The sequence below is a fragment of the Oxyura jamaicensis genome, chromosome 17 (genome assembly GCF_011077185.1).
Source record: "Oxyura jamaicensis isolate SHBP4307 breed ruddy duck chromosome 17, BPBGC_Ojam_1.0, whole genome shotgun sequence".
Lineage (NCBI taxonomy): Eukaryota > Metazoa > Chordata > Aves > Anseriformes > Anatidae > Oxyura > Oxyura jamaicensis.
The window spans coordinates 8,016,642-8,034,139 of record NC_048909.1 but is presented as its reverse complement, the minus strand read 5'-3'; the positions used below and the strand labels follow the sequence as shown (position 1 = coordinate 8,034,139).

Here is a 17,498-nt window from a genome sequence, read left to right as displayed (position 1 = left end):
TGGGCCGTATCTCCGGCAGCAAGACCCCGCTGCCCCCCCCTCAGATGCTCTGAGCCGCCTTTGGGCACGTGTTTGGATAAAGTCTCCGACTTTGCAAACAATAGGTATCAGCTGGCCCGGGGCCAGGCTATCTCGGGCAGGGATCAGGGCTAAGCCTTCCTAAGTGCTTAAACGGGGGCCCGCAGGTAATTGTCCCCGCAGCCTGACCTCTTCCCCCGGCGGTGACGACCTCCGGTCCTAACACGGCTCTGGGCGCACTTTGCCGGGACATGGGATTTAGGGCTGAGGGGTGGCAGGATGGCTTTCAGCACCAGCATGGCATCCCACAGCTCCGCTCCCTGCCATGGGGTCGAGCACCCCGATGCTCCCCCAGAGCTGCCAGGCACCCCGTAACCGCTCGGGGAGAGGCGCAAAGCATTAACACCGCAGCAGGCCCGGCCAACAGCCCGCAACTTGCTTAGGTGTGCAGAAAGTTTCGCCTTCCGACAGGTTTACCCTAACAGGAAGGGAGCCTGGGTGGCCCGGGGAGGTACAGGAAACCCCTTTCTCTCAGGCTCATCGCTCTGTTTCCTCTGGATTTCTTTAACCTTTCACACCGGGCCTGATGGATGCCTGCAGATCTTTGCAAGCGGGCACTTCCCTGCTCTCCACAGCAGCAAAACTGGGGCGCAGCCTCAGCACCCGACCGCAGCAGCGCTCGCAGGGCAGCCTCCTCCAGCAGAGCAGGGTTTGCAGGGGACAGGAGCGCACGCATCCCTCGGTGCCACGTTGGGACCCTGGGGGACATCATGTCCAAAGCAGGACGCTCGGAGTCGGAGCGCCAGCAGCAGCAGAAAGCTGCACTGAATTTTGAAGGACGGACTGAATTTTCCCCCGCGGAGAGGGAAGGGGTCCGCAGGCAGGTGGGGACGCGGCCTTAATGTCACCTAAAGGGCCTCTTGGGTGGGAAGATTAGCAGCTTGTTTCCACCCTCGGAGGAATCTCGGCGGGCGCAGGAGGAGCGAGAGACGTCAGACAATGTCAGGAAACATATCAGCTTCCCAGGAGCTAATGGGGGGGAACGTGCCTCTGCCGAGGTTAAAGGCTCCGGGGCAGCGGCTGAGCACAGAGCCAGACAGACCCTGCGAGCAGGGAAGGCAGCTCCGAGCTCGGGGGAAGGGGAAGCACGGGGGCAGATGGTTAGGGACAGATCCCATGCATCCAGAGCTCCAATTTGGGGTGTTTTTAACCCAGCTCCGCACCCACGCAGCCATACCCAGCGTAATGCTGCTGCAGGGAAAATCTCTGCAGGGAGACACGGGTCCCCCAGCCAAGGCTCCCGGGTCCCCCATCCCCAAGTGACACCCACACAGAGCCACCCCTCAGGCTGCCACCACCCAGCCCAGGGAGGAAAATGGAAGAGAAAGCCCAAGAACGAGCCCGGAGAGCCGCTCTCGGGCTCTTTTCCACCACACTGGGCAGGTGACCGTCAGGAGCCACCCGCTCGCAGCGCTCCCCGAGCCCCGCGCTGCCACAGAAGGGCAATGAAGTTGCAAAGGTTATCGTTTCAGTGTTTGACTGAGCATAAAAATCCTGCTCGGAAAACAGAAAAGGGAAAAGCAGGAGGGGACTGGGAAGGCGGCGGGGAGGAAAGGGGCCTGCACGGCCCGGCAGCCCCAGCGACACCTTTCCCAAGGCAAGGGAGAGGGCACGGGGGCTCATGCCAAACCAACGTGTCTCCATTTCAGAAGAGTTTCTAGGAAAATAAATGCTAAAGTCTGTTACAAAAGTTTATCTGCATGTGCAAGAGAGAGAGAGCACGCCTGACTATGGTATAGAGATGTCATTATTTTCATGCATCTGCCTTACCCAATTTTATTTAGTTGCTTTCTGCACCATTTCATGCTCATTCTGCTGCTGAGCTAGACAATTGCTTTATAACTCTAGGGTGCAATTTCACTGTCTGTGAGCCGCACGCACACGCACGCACACGGGGGCTGCGCGGGGATGGAGCGGGGAGCTGCACCTCCCTCCCTCCCCACCCTGGCGGCTTGGGTTGAAATGTTTTAATAAAAAAAAAAATCAAAAAGGAGAGAGAAAATTAAATTAAAACGCTGAGCGACTATCTCTAATGTATTACAAACCAAGGAGCGTGCTGTGGGGGGGGGAGCAGACCCTGGAAGAAGCGGGTCCCCATCAGGGATTAGGAGGATGAACGGGAGGGCAATTCTCCCTCACGCTATGCGAGCGCGGAGAGACGGAGCCCGGCGGGCTGCAGGGCAGAAGCGCTGCGACTCACGCTGGGTTTTTATGATCAGCTGAAAGTCACACTCGAACAAGTGCAGGTCAAAAGGGAGGGCTGGCTCTGCAGGTGCAGCGCTCCGAGAGCGCTTTCCAACTCGCCCCAGCTCCCCGCATGGGCTTGGTGTCCCCGGAGGGTGCCAGCTCTGAGCCACCAGCTCCACGCAGCAGCCCCATGGGTCAGGGCAGCCACAGGCTGCCAGGAGGGGATGGGGGCTCCAAAAGCAGCCCCAACACCGTGCACGACCCCACCGTGGTGTGAGCGAGCACGACCTGCCGCAGATATGCCGTTATCTGCCGCCAGCCGGGCCCTGCAGCGCCGTGTTAGGGGCCACCGCTCCTCTCCCGGGGGGCTGAGCCTGCAGCTTCCCCTGCCTGATAAAGCCTTTCCCCTCCTTTGGGGCTCCAAAAGGAGGAGGGGGGAGAAATGGTGGTGTTCCAGCACGGTCTGACAAGGCAGGCAGGGAAAGGGGGCCTCTCAGTACCATTTTGCAGGAACCTCCACCCAAACGTGAGTCCCCACAGCGCAGGGTGGTGAAGCCACAGCGCCCGCAAGCCTCCGGATCTGTAGCAGCTTCCCCAGCTGCGAGAGCTTTCCCCGGGGCCTCTCCTGCCGCTCCATCGCCCTGCTCCTTCCTTCCTCCACCACCACCATCGCCCTCAGAGCAAGCCTCCGCCGCCGCCCGGGCGCAGCCTGCCCGCCTCCCGCCGTCACCTCCGCATCTCCTTACACATCTCGGCTCGCCCGTGCCAGCCCGTCTGCCCCGCTCCTTCCGCTCTTGCTTCACCGCTGACATTGCCTCATTCCGTCTCGGTAATGGGTACGTAGGAGACGCGCTGCCCACAGCGAAATCGTATCGCGGCAGCCCACAGAGTTCACAGCGAAAACTTTCCAGCGCTTACTAGTCGGCCAAAAATGGAAAAACAATAATCAAATGGTTCTGCCTCGGCGCTGAGAGCCACACAGCCAGCTGAAACTAGACAGGGCATCCGTCCCTAATGCGTTCCTGGCAGCCCCAGCACAAAGGATTTGCTCCGGAGCTCAGCGGGGCTGTAAACCTCCAGGCAAGCAGGCGGCAGGGCTCCGGGGCCGCCCCTCGCTTCCCTCTGCCCTGCTCTCCTCTTTTTTTAGGTTTTGAAGTCTGTAAAAGCCAAAGAAAGCCAAAACTCTGCAAAATGAGAAGCAAGGACCAGCTGGGAATCCCGTTACCACTTTATCGGTCACAAATACCAGCGCTGCTGCACCTTTTACCTCCTCGCTCCGCAGCCATCTCGCACACGATTCAACGCGAGGAAGGGGTCACGGCTCAGCCGGGACCCCCAACTCAAACCCTCAGACAACACAATGGGAAACCCCCCCTGAGGGGCCCAGCACCGCCAGGGCTTGGAGAATCCCTGGCAGGCCCAGATCATCTCGTGGGCATCTCGCCACAGCAGTCACCAAAATCACTTCTTCCACCACTGACAGCACAAAAGCAGGCGCAGGGAAGTTGTGCACAGGAGGAGGGCAGTGGGAACACCGGGAGGGAAACTGGGGGGCACTAGGGATCACTGAGAAAAGCGTGGAGGAAGAAGGGACGTGAGCCATGCTCTGGATGCTTCGTAAGATCAAAATTTGGAGTGTTTCTTCTTCTTTGCGCACTGCTTTGGAGCACCCAGCCCGCACACGAATCACTAGGAGAAGCTTTTCTTTGCTCCCAGGCCAAGCAGCAGCTTGGTTTGGCCACTGAGAGCTGGGCCCTTCAAGTGACCACACAAAGATGGCCCGATGGCATCCCCACAATGAGTGCCAAAGCCCCCAAAAAAGCCCTACAGCCCCCATCCCTCCTCACTCGGGGGCAGCAGCGGGTCCCCAGGGCCTGCCTCAATTTCCCAGCCCGCTCCCAGGACAGGAACAGGGCCGGGGGCAGAAGCACGGCCCCGAGGTGCAACCTTGAAACTTTTATTGTCGATCACAATAAAAAAAACAACACATTTCATGCTTACGAGTGGTCTGTTTGAACAGGATTATTTTTTAACTCCACGTTAAACAAGATTTCAAAGGAGGAGAGCAGCGTTTGGGCCCAATTTGAACTCTTCCTTCCCTTTCTCCTATGGGAGCTGTCGTTCCCTGTTTATTCCAGAAAACACCCTCCATTTTGAAACGCTGTCTTCCCAAAATAAAAACTCAGGTTGCTTCGCTGACTTTCCTTGCCTTATTCTGAGGCAAAACACTCTCGGAAAAGGCAAGTTCCCACAGCCAGTTTCCATTACACCGAGAGGGCATTTTCCGAGGCTAAATTGCATCTGTCTGAAAATCTTCAAGCAGTTTGAGCCGGCTGGCATGTGTGGGGATCCTTCTGCAGGGCTTTTTAAATCCTTATTTGCAATATTATTTCGTCTGCTTCGCGCTGCCTTGATGTTGGAGCAGCCTTCGGAGAGACACAACCACTCCTCCCTCCTCCCCTGTCCTCCCTCCAGGCACACGCTTCGCTTTGAGGAGGAGGAGAAGAGAGAAATAAAATAAGAGACAAGCAAAGAGGGGAAACGTCAGAAAGCTGCTTTTTGTGTGCGTGTCAAACGTTCAAAGTTATCCCGGAGTCTAGGCTTTAAACGTAATAAAATACAGCCACTCCTGACAAAATCAATTAAAATAAAACCACCCAGGCTGCCTCCCCTATGGCTTTGTAGTTGGGCTGACTTTGGAGAGCCCACCTGGGCCTTTTAGGAAGCAATTACGGAGCTGCCGGGTCGGATCCTGCTCTGCCAAGCACCCCTCTGCCCGGCGGCACCGCGGGGAAAGACCCAGCTCCGAGGGAGGCAACGACGGCTGCGACACAGGGAGAGGCGCTGGGGCTGGGAGCCAGCCATCAGGATTAATTAGAGCCCAATTAGGTTACCCAGCTCCCAGGGAATGGCCCTGCAAGAGCCGGCGCTCGGCCAGCAGCGATTCGAGGCGGCTTTGGTTACGCCAGGCCGGTGGCGGGGACCCGCTTGGCATTGCCACCACCTCCTGCTACGCCAGCACCTCTGGCGGCAGGGGCTCAGGACATTTAGGACATTTATAGCAGGAACTATTCCACGATTTCTGGCTATCGAGAGCATCAGGGGAACCCCCTGCGCCCCCCAGGGTGCCGGGATGCTCGGAGCACCAAGCACGCTGTGACACAGGGCATGGCCCAAAAACCAGGCCCTTGCCCCACAGCACCGACAGCTCCACTGTTTGTTTTCTTAACCATCAACAACAACAAAAAAGGGAAAAAAAAAGGATAAAAAGATATTCAGCCGTGTGGCAAGACTCTGGCATATGGGAATCCACCCCTGCTCCCAGAAAACAATACTGCAACAAGAAGGTTTTTAACCCATTTCTTAATAAATATTTATTTTCGCCTTTGAGATGTGGGTGGGACAAAGGCAGGGTGTATTTCCCAGTGAAATGTTTTGATTCCCCCCCCTTGATTTCCCCCCCCCCAACAGGAGCAAAATGCCAATAATAATATTTGTAATGAATAACTAAAATTCTGCGGCTTTCTCCCCCGCTCTCTTTTAAATAAAATGCCCTAAACACAAGGAGTCTAAACACGCTCTCAAACACAGCAGGACGAGGCGGAGTACATTCACGGACCCTCCGAGGATTTATTTAGCTGTCACAGCCGAGATCCTGATAAAGACAAAAATTCCTTCCCAGCTTGTTTTGCATGTGTCAGCTGGGAGAGGTCAAGCCCTGCTCTGTGCTTCAGCGAGAGACCAGAAAGCGGCCGTCCTCGCCCTCCTGAGCCCTCAGGGACCCTCACAGCCCCCCTCAGCACCCTGCAGGCATGGGGCAGGGGCTTCCTCCTGCCCAGATGGGATGTTCGTGCAAGCCGCGGTGCTTTCCGCATCCTTCCTATTCTTTTCTCCCTGTGGATTTACCTGCCATAAATCCCTGCAGCTAAAAGGAGAAGGATTGGGGATTGCAGCGAGGCCTCGGCCCAGGCACCCCTGATCCGCCCTGGGTTTTGCACAGCACCCAGGCTGCCCCGGCCACAGCAGGGCGAGTGAAGGAAGCTGAGCCAGGGAGGGCTCCCCCTGCCCATCCCAGGACCCCCTCTGGTTGGGAACAGGCACAGAAGAGAAAGGAGCTATAGTGGGATTGTGCAGACCACGGTGTGCAGAGCCCCAGGGCGACGGCTCCCAGCGCGGGAGGTGCCCGGGGACGCGCCGTCCCCACCGGAGCCTCTGCCTGGCATCTGCCACCCGCTGCCGAGACCAGCAGGAAAATGAGATACTACTATTAAAAGTGCCCGGCGCTGGCCACGTTTCCACCCATGACATCAGCGGGGTTATCTGAGTCTAACCAAGGGCAGGGCTTGGCCGGGATCCTCCACGCGGTTATCCTTTTTAGGCCAAACTGAGCTGAGATTTTGACGGGGCAGCACCATTTCGCTCCAGTTCCCCATCTCAGGCCTGTGCCAGCGTGCAGGAACACACCACCAGCACGAGCCCGGAGATCCCCCTCACTGTCCCCTGTCTTGCACACGCCAGCTCCAGCCACCACAGTCCCAAAAGGGTTGGAAAAACCGCCGGTGTCCTGCAGAGCCAGGAGCGGGGTCCGAGCCACCCTCCTGCAGGCAGCGGGGCCCCGCCAGCTCCTGGCACCCTCACGAGCTGCCTGCCTGCTGCCAGGCCCTGCCTGCCTCCCGTGCTCGGAGCAGGACCAACGTCCCCCCCTCCCAGCCCTGCAGGGTCCCCCGGCCTCCCAACCAAAGCCGATTTTTTTTTAATAAGCAACGCGTGACCAAAGGCCAGCGGATAAAGTTTGAGCGTCGCTCCTGCAGCGGCACAAACACGCAGCAGACGCAGGCCCCCATCGCACACACTTCCATCAGCTCCCACGAGCTGCTGAATTCTCTCGCAAGCCAGCAAGGCGAAGCCAAGCACCCCCAGCTGTCCTGGGGCAGCTGCCTGGGTGCTCCCCCCCCGGCAGCTCGGTGCGCTCGGCTGCCTCCCCTCTCCCCACCGGGCGCACGCCGCTAGGCGAGCAGACAAATCGCTGGGTTTTCATCTGCACCGGCGCGAGGATCCCTCCCCGAGACGGCAGCAAGGTGACACACGCTCCCCCTCGCCTCCCCCGGCAAAGCCAGCATGACTAAGAGCACGGCACAAGAGCCAGCATCCGCGGCGCACCAGCGCTCAGGTGCTGAGGAAAAGGCGAGCAGATAGGCAGGGCCTCATCCTGCCCCCACCCGCACAGGCTCAGGCTCTCTCTTCCACCAGAGATTGGAAAGAGGTGTAAATCGTTAAGGCAGCCACCCCCAAGCGTGGCCACGGACAGGCGATTTCTGCTCAGGGGGGTGCGTTTGGGATCATTCCAGGCACCTGCATTTGACCCACCCCAAACCCGTCTGACCCTAACAGAAGGACTGCAGGTGAGATGCTTTGAGCCCAAAGGACAACTTTGGGTAAGTCAGCACAGCATCATTTCCCCATCTCACAGCCACACGGATGAGGGTCTCCCTGCAGCCACAATTTGGGGGGGGGGGGACGGACACAGCTCCCCACCAGCCTGCGCGGCCGGGCTCTCCCTACCGAAGCCCCCAGTGTGCCAGGAGGGCAGGGGCCAGCCCCTGGTCCCACGTGTTTATGCTGAGCTTAGAAAGGAACAACTAAAACTGCAATTCTTCAGAGGGAAGGAAAAACAAAAACAACCCAAAACAACAACCCCACGCTCACAAAGCTCGAGCACAGATTTAAAGCCCAGAGGAGCTCCGGCAGTGGTCAGGGGGGTGTCAGGACGGTGGCTGGGGGTCTCGGGCTGAGCAGCGGCAGAGGGGGCAGGATCGGCCCCTCTTCCTCCTCGCCCAGGGCTTGGCGCCAGGCGACTTCGCTAAAACTTTCCTCTTCCCCCTCCCCGAGCAGCGAGCTCTGCAATCTCACTTCTCCCAAAAGCCAGGCGCAGGGAGGCATTCGCCCCTGCAAGCCACGACTTGACTCAAGTCACCCAAACCGTGGCAAACTCAGGCTGGAAACGGGGTTCAAAACGTTAAACTAAGGAAAAAAAAAATAGCAGGGAAGAAAAAAAAAAAAGGAAAAAATAAAGAAAAACGTGCAGGGTCTCGAGTGCGCCAGCAGCGAGGGGCGATGAGGGACCCCGCGGGTGCTGCGCCCAGCCCGGCGCTGCGCACCCCGAGGAGAAAAGGGGGGCTTGGGAGGGGATAATAAAGAGAAAACCCAGGAGAAACGAGCCAAAAAAAAAAAAAAAAAAACCCAAGGCGATGAGCTGCCAGCCCCTCTTCCCCCCCTGCCGCCCCCCCCCGCAGCAGCAGCCCGGGGCGGTGGGGAGGGGGCTGCCCCGCTCCCGGTGCGCGCTGCCCCGTTTGAAAATCCCGCTTGCGCCCGGCGCCCCTCGCCCAGCCCGGCTCGGCTCCGGGCCCGCCGCCCCCCGGCTGCGCCTCACCAAAATATATATATATATATTTAAAAATAATAAAAAAAAATAATTAAATAAGGATGAGAACAAAACAAACGAGCAGCAAGCACGCCGCGGAGGCAAGCGCGCAGCCCCGCCGATGCCCCAAAGCTGACACCGGAGGGGAAGCGGAGGAGGGGGCAGCTCGGTCTCTTTTTTTTTTAATGGTTTTATTATATTTTTTTATTTTTAAAGTCCTCCCCCCCTCGCCCCGCGGTAGGAATGGAGGAGCTTTTCGGCCCCAAACTCACCCAGCGGCAGGAAGTGTTTGGTGTCCATCGCTGGTGCCTAACTCATGCCAAGGGGCTTGGTGGAAAACACACAGCGCAGGGGCGGGGAGCGAAATCAAAGCGAAAGGGGGAAGGGAGGGAGGGGAGAGGAAAAAAAAAAAAAAAAAGAGGAAAAAAAAGAAAAAAACACCCAAGGGAGGAGGAGGAGGGGGGGAGGGAGGAGGAAGGCTCAGCCCCGCACCGGCGGCAGGGCGCGCAGACGAGGCGACGGCGGCGCGAGTTTGGTGCAAAGTCCCAACAATGTAACTCCGCGGCACGGCTCGGCTCAGCACGGCTCGGATCGGCACGGAACGGCTCGGCACGGCTCGGCTCCGCGCCGGGGCCCGCGCAGGGGGGAGCGAGCGCCGCGACCGCCCCGCAGCGCCCGCCCCGCGCAGCGCAGCGCCGCCCCGCGCCGGGGGGGGGTCGGGGGCGAGGGACGGGAAAATAAAGTGGTGGGAGGGGAGATGGAAAGTGGGGGGGGGATAAGGTGGGGGGAGAAGGGAAATTAAAGGAGAAGGGGGGTGGGGGGGAGTGATGGGGGAAAGGGGTGTGGGGAAAAGAAAAAGTGGTGGGGGAAAAGGAAATATTGAAAAGTGATCGGAAAAGGAAAAAAGAAAAAGGGGTGTGGGGGAAAAGGAAATAAAAGTGATAGGAAAAAAGAAAAAAGGGATAGGGAGAAGGAAAAAAATGAGAAGTTAATGGGGAAAAAAAGGAAAGATGTGGGGGAAAAGAGAAAAGCAATGGGGTAAAAAGAGAAAAAGGAATGTGGGAGGAAAAGTGATGGGAAAACAAGAATTAAAAGAAAAAGATGTGGAAGGAAAAAAGAATAAAAAGTGATGGGGAAAAAAATGAAAAGAAAAAGGGATGTGGAAAAAATGGGAAGAGTAATGTTCAAAAAAGAAAGTTTAGAGGGATGTGGGGAAAAAAGTGGTGGGGAAAAGGAAAACTTAAAAATGAGAGAAAGGGGGGGAAGTTTAAGAAGCGACATGGAAAAGAAATTAGAAGAAGTGATGTGGGGAAAATGAAAAAAATAAAAAGTAATGTGTGGAAAAAGCAAAAGTATTAAAAACAGGTGATGTGGGGGAAAGGAAAAAAAGGAGGGTGGTGCCTTCAGGTGCTGCTGGGCAATTTCAAGGGGTCCTGGCAGGGGGGCACCGCACAGCCACCAGGCCCTGGCCACCCCCTGCCTCCAGCCTCCCTGGGCCCTTAAAGGCAGCACATGAGTGGCTCCATGGAGCCAAGCACCCCTCCAACATATGAAGCATCACAAACAGCATAGGGCCCCTCATTCTTGATGGCCACAGCACGCAGAGTGAGTGGCACAGTTGCACAGGAACCTCGGTGACACCAGGGTTGGGGTCTCAGCTGGGGGGGGCTCGGGGTGCCCCCACCATCCCACAGGGCCAGGCTCCCTGCAGGGTGCTGGTCTGGCACACGCAGAACTCACTGCAACACACGGTCACACTGCTGCCACCAAGCTTCCGAGCCTCCTACCCACCCCGATTTATCCTTTAATTGGCAAAGCTTCCCAGGCCGTAAATATTAGCACTCTAGCACCTCCTCCTATAACAGCCTCTTATCTCACGCTCAGTGCCATGGCCCAGTCTATCATTCATACCTACCACCGTAGTACCTAAACTTACAAAGGGGAAGCCCAATAAAGGCCTAAACACCCGATTTCTCCCAACCCCAGCCCATTCTACACCCATCTGCCAGGGTACAGCCCTGTCCTCCCGGGTAGGCCGCTCGATGAGGGGTGCCCAGCAGGCCCCCCGAGCGAGAACGCCACAATTCATCAGCCTTAATTAAGACAAGGACAGGAAAAATGCCAAAACGACCCCCCTCGCATCAGAGGCGAGCGGCTGCAAACTGACACGCGGAGCTGCAGAAGTTAAAACAAAATAAAGCATCTTGGATCCTTTTTATCCTCTGCTCCTGTAATTTCAGCATGTCCAAACAGATTTCGGAGTGTGTTTATAACTGGTAACTTCATTTGCTCCCGGGCTGGGACCTTAAATGCCAAGTTTCATCTCCAAGTCAGTTTTTATGGCCGAGTTGCATTAACTCCTGGGAGAAAAGGCCCAAAAGGAAGCGGGTGAGGACACAAACGAAACTTGGGGCTGGTCACAGAAGCAGGGCCAAAGTCTACGAGTGGGCTGGCACAGCAAAAATCACAGATCCCGTGGCTACCTGCACACAAAACAACAATAAACCAGAAGAAATCATTCCCCTGGAACACACTGAAGTTGTGTCTGATAAGGGAAAGCACATCTGGGGGCCGTGCTCCTCCCAGGCCTCACCGGGGCAGCTCCAAGCTCCCGCCTGCCTCTGTCACACAAATGCCATTTGAGTCATCGGTGCCGTAACAGCCTAAGGTAAGTGTGGGCCTTTACGGCTTTGATCGAGCCTGCAGTGATCAGACGGGCTGCCAGCTGATGGAAACCGCTCCTGCTGCCACACAGCACAAGGGGGGGACCCAGCCCCAGAGGCCAGGATCCCCCAAAACGCTTTGGCTGAGAGCCACAGGAGGTATCAGGATCGTCAGACCCAGGGCTGGAAATCCACCTTTTGTAGGCTCTGACACAAGAAATTACCGTAACTGGGACATTTCATGCTCCTCTCCCATCGAGCTGTTTAGAGCAAATTAAATTTCTCCCTAACCAGCCTGTAACAGTCCGCGTTAGATGTGGATTGAAATGTTAATTGCAGTGACAACAGGTCTGATCCTGCAGCCCTTATTTGGGTAAAACCTCCCACAGAAGCCAAAGGAATTTTGCCCCAGAGAAGACAGCTGGATGCAGTCCCACATTTCCAGTCTCTTGAAGATGCCAGAAGGTAGCAAGGCTATTTCTGTGATGTTACGAACCTTTTCTTTCCCTTTTCCCCCCTCCACCCACCTCCCCTCAATTCTTTAATGCCCTATTAATTCAATAAGCTCCACCAGGCTGCCTGATGCTGTGCTCCACCTCAACTTTTCCTAGCAAAGGACTTGGATCATCAAGGTTGGAGGGGTTAGGATGAATTTTGCAGGTCACTGGCCTCTGGATCTGCTTGGCACAGGGGAGCCTCCACAGTGTGGAGGTCCCACACTGTCTCGGGAAACTCTTTGGGGGCTCTTGTTCTCCCTGCCCTTGGGTAATGCCTTTTAGCCTGGGATCCAAAGGAAGGTAGGTGTACAGAGTGGTGATTTGGGGTCTGCCTGCCCTCATCCAAGCCACTTGCAATCCCACCACCCAGCTGGCTTTGACCAAGAGGGACATGCGGTGTTCCTGCATCACAGGTCAGGGAGGCAACAGCTTCTCCCCCCAGCCCCACACTCCCTTCCACACACGCCTGAGATATTTGGGGCCAAGGGATGTTGGTGCTTGTGGGCATCAGTAGGAGACAGACATGGAGTTGCTCTGGGGGGGGATGAGACTTCGGACTACATTCAGGTGGGAACTTGGAGTCAGGCCCAGGACCAGGATTTCAAAAATCACAGCTATTTTTGAGCAGTTTCAATCTGCCTTGTCCATAACCCAAAATTATCTGATGGGAGACAAACTAGACCTGCCGTAATCCCCAACTGTTTCATGCCCTCATGCACTTTGGGGGAAAGATAATAGGATAAAATAAAAACACATAGTATTTTCCTCCCTGGCTATCTTTTTATTTCAGATCAAAGAATAAGTACAAAGTCTGAGTTTATCAATGCCCATCCCTAGCCCAGCCAGAAGGCTCCTCCATTCCTGTCAGACCCCTCAGACCCATCTCTGAGAACACAAATGACTCCAGAAGGCGAGCCCCCACTCCCAGGGCAGGCCCTGCCCATGCAAACCAGCAAAAACTCAAAATGACAAGGCATTTCTTTAAGTGCTGCAGATTCAAATCCACTGCTTTGTGTTGTGTTTTTTTTTTTTCCTCCCAGCAGCATTTAACAGGCTGATGATGTTTGTTTATGAAGTGAAACGCACATGATTTATTTGATTTGCTGGAGCTGGAGAGCCGCATTCCCACGCCAAGGACAGGCAGACACTGTGTTTGTCCCCCCTTTAGGAGGCTGCTCAGATAAAATAAAGCATTGCACAGTCAGACGCACCGCACTGTGCTTTCCGTGCTTCAGAGCAGGACATTAAATGCTTATTAGAGATCTGTTAACTTCCAAGCCATAACACTGCATTTGGTCTTGTCCATCCCTGCATATGCAGCAAGCCTTAATAAAGTGCTCCAGCAGTTAAACAGGTCTGGGGAAGAGGGCTGAGGGCACCTGGGCTGGATCTGGCTTGAATAACCCTAGGGGAGGTTGCTGCCTCTCTTGTGCTTTGCTGGGGGATTGAGTTTAATGCGTCTCACCTGGTTTGCAGGGACAGTGGTTTCACTGCTTTGCAAAGAGACTCAAGATTGAAAGCCTGGTTCCACCTCTTACAACACGTGGAGATCTCTATTTCATCTCCTCACCCCGACCAGGGCCCAACTGCCAAGGAAGCCCAGGAATGCATTAACTGATGGAAGATGAAACGCATTACACAAACGATGAGACTTAGAGCTCCTTGGGGAGAGCACGTCGAGCATCACCCATCCAACAAGTGGGACACACGCCAAATCCTGACCTGATGCAGACCAGCAGCACACCAACCACCTGAAGCTCATCCTGCCCTGCTAGCCCAGGCAGGAGCAGCTCCAGGACCATCCCTCAGCTCCTGATCACCAGCCTCATCACAGATAATCCCAATAACCTGCACCAGAGCTTGGAGATGTGACCCAGCCACTCACTCCAGCCTTCTCTAGCCTTTTCCCCCATCCCTGCATACAAAGCACTTTGCAAATGAAGTGTGAAGATAATATGCTTTATCATAGGCATTTATTACTGATTGTTGTATAAATCTCCCTCCATTCACATACATATACATAAGGTGTGTATAAATATGCAGCCACTATCTGGCAGTACCCAGAGTCTTTTTGACGATGTCAGTATAGCCCCCATAAAGATAGTGGGAAATGATTCATAATATTTATATGACAGACATGATATGAACTGTAATAGCCTGTTGGGATCGAGAATATCCATAGGTCTCTGTCAGCCACAAATGTGATTTAAATATTATATATGTGGCAACTGTAGCATTAGTAATATGATAGCTGTTATTGATAGTGGTCATAAAATGCAGTAGTTTTGCACTGAAGAATGTGAAAAATAATCTAGTGGTTTTCCTAATGGTCTTCCCAGCAATGTACTGAGAGGAAGTGTACTTTCAATGCCTCTTTTTTCAATGCCTCATTCTCTCCTCCCCCCCCACCCAAAATTGCCATCGAGTTCTATCAGATTACTGCCGGGGCCATGATTTATTCTGCTGATGTTGGGTGGGGGAATCTCCTCCTCCTGGGTCCACCTGGGGGGGCAGGGGAGGGCAAAGGGCCTCCATCCCCAGCACCAGGCCAGCACCCAAGTGAAGTCATCCTGCCCCTGCTACCACAAGAGCAAAGGGCCCCTGCCCCGCTGGCCACCAGCCAGCCTTCCTCTCCACCCCACACTCTCCTAAAGGCAAATGCAAGGGGAAAATCCACTCAGTGGCCATCACAGCCATTAGTTCCAGCAGCCCTGCTTTTCCTCCGTTAGCAGAATTAAGGGAAGACGAGACTTACCTAGGTGGGGAGCCCAGCTCCGGGTGGCTGCAGCAGTCGTGGTCCTGCCTGGTGGGGTCTGCAGGGGGTTTGGGGAGCACAGCCCTCACGCACCAACACTCACAGCCCTGGGGGCCCTCCAGCATCACCCCCTGCCTGCCGGCGAGCTGCTTTTCAAGGTTTTCTAATGTCTGACGGGGATCAGGTGCTGCAGGAGGAGCCCAGGAGTTACCTCCAGGCACCACACCTGCTCACACCAGTGAGGTACCAGTCACATCCCATCCCATCCCAGAGAATAAATCAAGGAAATGCTACGTACTGTGAAAAAGCCAAACTGCAGGCAAAGCATCGATCAGCTCCCCGGTGTGTAGCCTTAACAAATAAATTGATTAGGGTTGTGTTGCTGTGTTGCTGTGGAAGAAGCCTCTCGTGATCCAGCCCCGAGACGGGCTCTCCTTGCTCCCTGTGCTAGTGCTGCAGGCTGCCCCATCACACCCCATCTTCAGGGATTTCATTCCCCGGGATTATCTGTGAATATTTTAAAGCAGACAGGATGTGCAGGTTTCAGTATAATCCGAAGCAACAGACTCTTGGTGGAAAGAATTGGGCCCGAGGAAGGGAGATGTGTCTCCGAGGATGGAGCAGGAGGAGGGCTGCCACTCAGCCTGGCCTCTGCCCCTCGTCGCTCCTCTGTGGGTTTCCAACTTGGACAACGAAGTGCATTTTCTAGCAGAAAGCAAAAGTGTATTGGGAAGTGAGGGTCTGGGGGTGATTTAACAGCAGTTTTCTGCACCATTTGCATTGCAAAGGGCCTGATCTTCCTCTTCCTCACCCTGGTGGGAGCCAGGCGTTGCTCCAGGGAAAACCGTGGGCCTATTTCTGCTGTCGTTTACACTGACATAAATCAGGAATTTACTCAGTTGAAATAAGTGGAACTGCACCAGTATAAAACCAGTGTGAGATCAGAATTACAGTGCTATAAAAGCAGCATGAGATTAGAATCAGCCTCAGTATATTACAGGGATGGTTTGAGGAAAGCCTAGGGAAATTAGTAATATTGGAATTGGAATAAGGAAAAAAAATGGCTTGTGATTTCCTGATGATTTGGGAAATCAAATCCTCAAGGCCAGCACTCGTGTTCCTTCCTCCTGCTGAGATGCCTGTACTAGTGAGCAGCTCTGCCAGAGTGGTGCTCCTTTATTATTCCTCCGCTGGGTGAAGCAGCTGTGAGACGCTTTGTATGAAGATGCCGTATAAAAATAAATGGAATTGAATTAGGGAAGCAACTGAAGTCATTTCTTCTCTGTCCTCACATTAATCCATTTAGGCTGATTCTTTGGGTGCTCCAAGGGGGATTTGCATTACGGCCCTGTCAGTATCCACAGTCCCGTCCTCTCCTCTGAAATGAGCCTTGGCACCTCCTAATTTGATGTCTTTGTATTATCCTCACCCCTCCTGCATGGAGACTTTAAGGGGATTTCTGCAGGACAGCCGGCTTCCCTGGCAGCTGGGATTAAGCAGTGATTTGCTCCAAACCGCAACGAGTGACAAGGTCCTGAGGAGATTCTGGGGATGTGAATTCAGGGAAGGGAAAACAAATGCCGTCTTTGAAATGAAATAACGACGCGTAAGGCCCGAGACATAACGAGGAACATACTGGTGGCAATTGGGTCTGTTAATGGACCCTGTGCACCCATATGCGGCGGCAAGCACGCTCAGAGCAGTCCCAGCGATTCCAGCACCACGGACCCGGCGGAGGCTGGGACAGCATCCCAACCCCGTGCGGGGTTCTGCTGCCCTCAAATTCTTCCTCGTGTTTCCAGGAGGATGAATCCCAGGAAGTCCCAGGGCCCGTGCTGTAAGTAGGTCAGCCTGGATGCTCCTGGCTGCGCTCTCGCATGGCCCTGCGGTTTCTGTGCCCCGCGGCGAGGATGCGGAGCAAGCAGCCAGCAGCACGAGGAGGGGGGAAGATGCTGCACCCCGCAGCAGGTGCTGCGGAGGGGATCTGGTGGCACAAATGGTTGTAGAAATGTGGGCAGGGATGGCCCAGGGTCCTGCCGCGACACCGATGGGCTCCCCATCAGGCTGAGCATGCTGAGGGACATTTGGAGAGCTGCTCTGCTCCATCCCTGCTTTCCTCCTGCTGAGCCTGGCAGGGCACACGGGGGTTTTCCCACAAACAAGCTGCTTTTGCCAAGTCTTCCTTGCATTATCCCAGGAAAATCAACATCTCTCTCTAAAGGGCAAATACAACTTGCCCCTTGATAATGTCGAGGTGCCCTGATCGTCTCTGCTTGCAGATAGCGCTGCAGCACCAAGCCGAGGGGACGGGCTGCAAGCACTGCTGCTGCTTTTCCTCTTGTGTGTTGGTAAAGACCACAGGCCTCTCTGAATTGTTTGTGAAGAGGTGGGAAACCCTACAGTCACGCTCAGAGCACGGTAGCCCCAAGGCAGGAGGTCCCATCCAGCCGAGTCCACTGCAAGGAATGAAATGTGGCTCTGTCCCGCTGCATGAGCTGCACAATTCTCCTCCTCCTCCTCCTCCTCTGCATCCCAGGGCTTCATTCCTCTGATCCAGCTCCGGTTTCAGCTAGCTGGAATTTCCCTGTGGAAAAAAAAGAAAGAAAAAATCCACCAGAAAATTCCCACCCGGCCCTGCTGTGCACGCAGAGCTGCGGCCACGGCGGTGGCTGCGTCCAGCAGCATGGTGCCCGCCGCCACATCCCACTGTCACCCTGCGTCACTCCCTGGGGGACTGCACTTTGTTTTCACAGAGCGATGCCCACCCGGACCACTTGTAGCCCCCTCCTCAGCACCAGGGGTTCCAGGATGCGTCCTGGGTTTCGGATCCCCGGCTGCTGACACTGCACGGCTTGACGAGAGAGACGCATTGCGCATTCCTCTCCCCACATCTCTTG

General features: G+C 55.2%; 1 protein-coding gene across 1 annotated transcript in view; it reads right to left on the bottom strand.

Moving 5' to 3' along the window:
- RXRA (retinoid X receptor alpha) overlaps positions 1 to 9,345 on the bottom strand; it is a 93,245-nt gene extending 83,900 nt beyond the window's left edge. Inside the window, 1 exon segment of the mRNA XM_035341630.1 lies at positions 8,959 to 9,345. Coding sequence (XP_035197521.1) covers positions 8,959 to 8,986 — 28 coding nt within the window. The 5' untranslated portion in view covers positions 8,987 to 9,345.
- Positions 9,346 to 17,498: the final 8,153 nt, after the last annotated feature.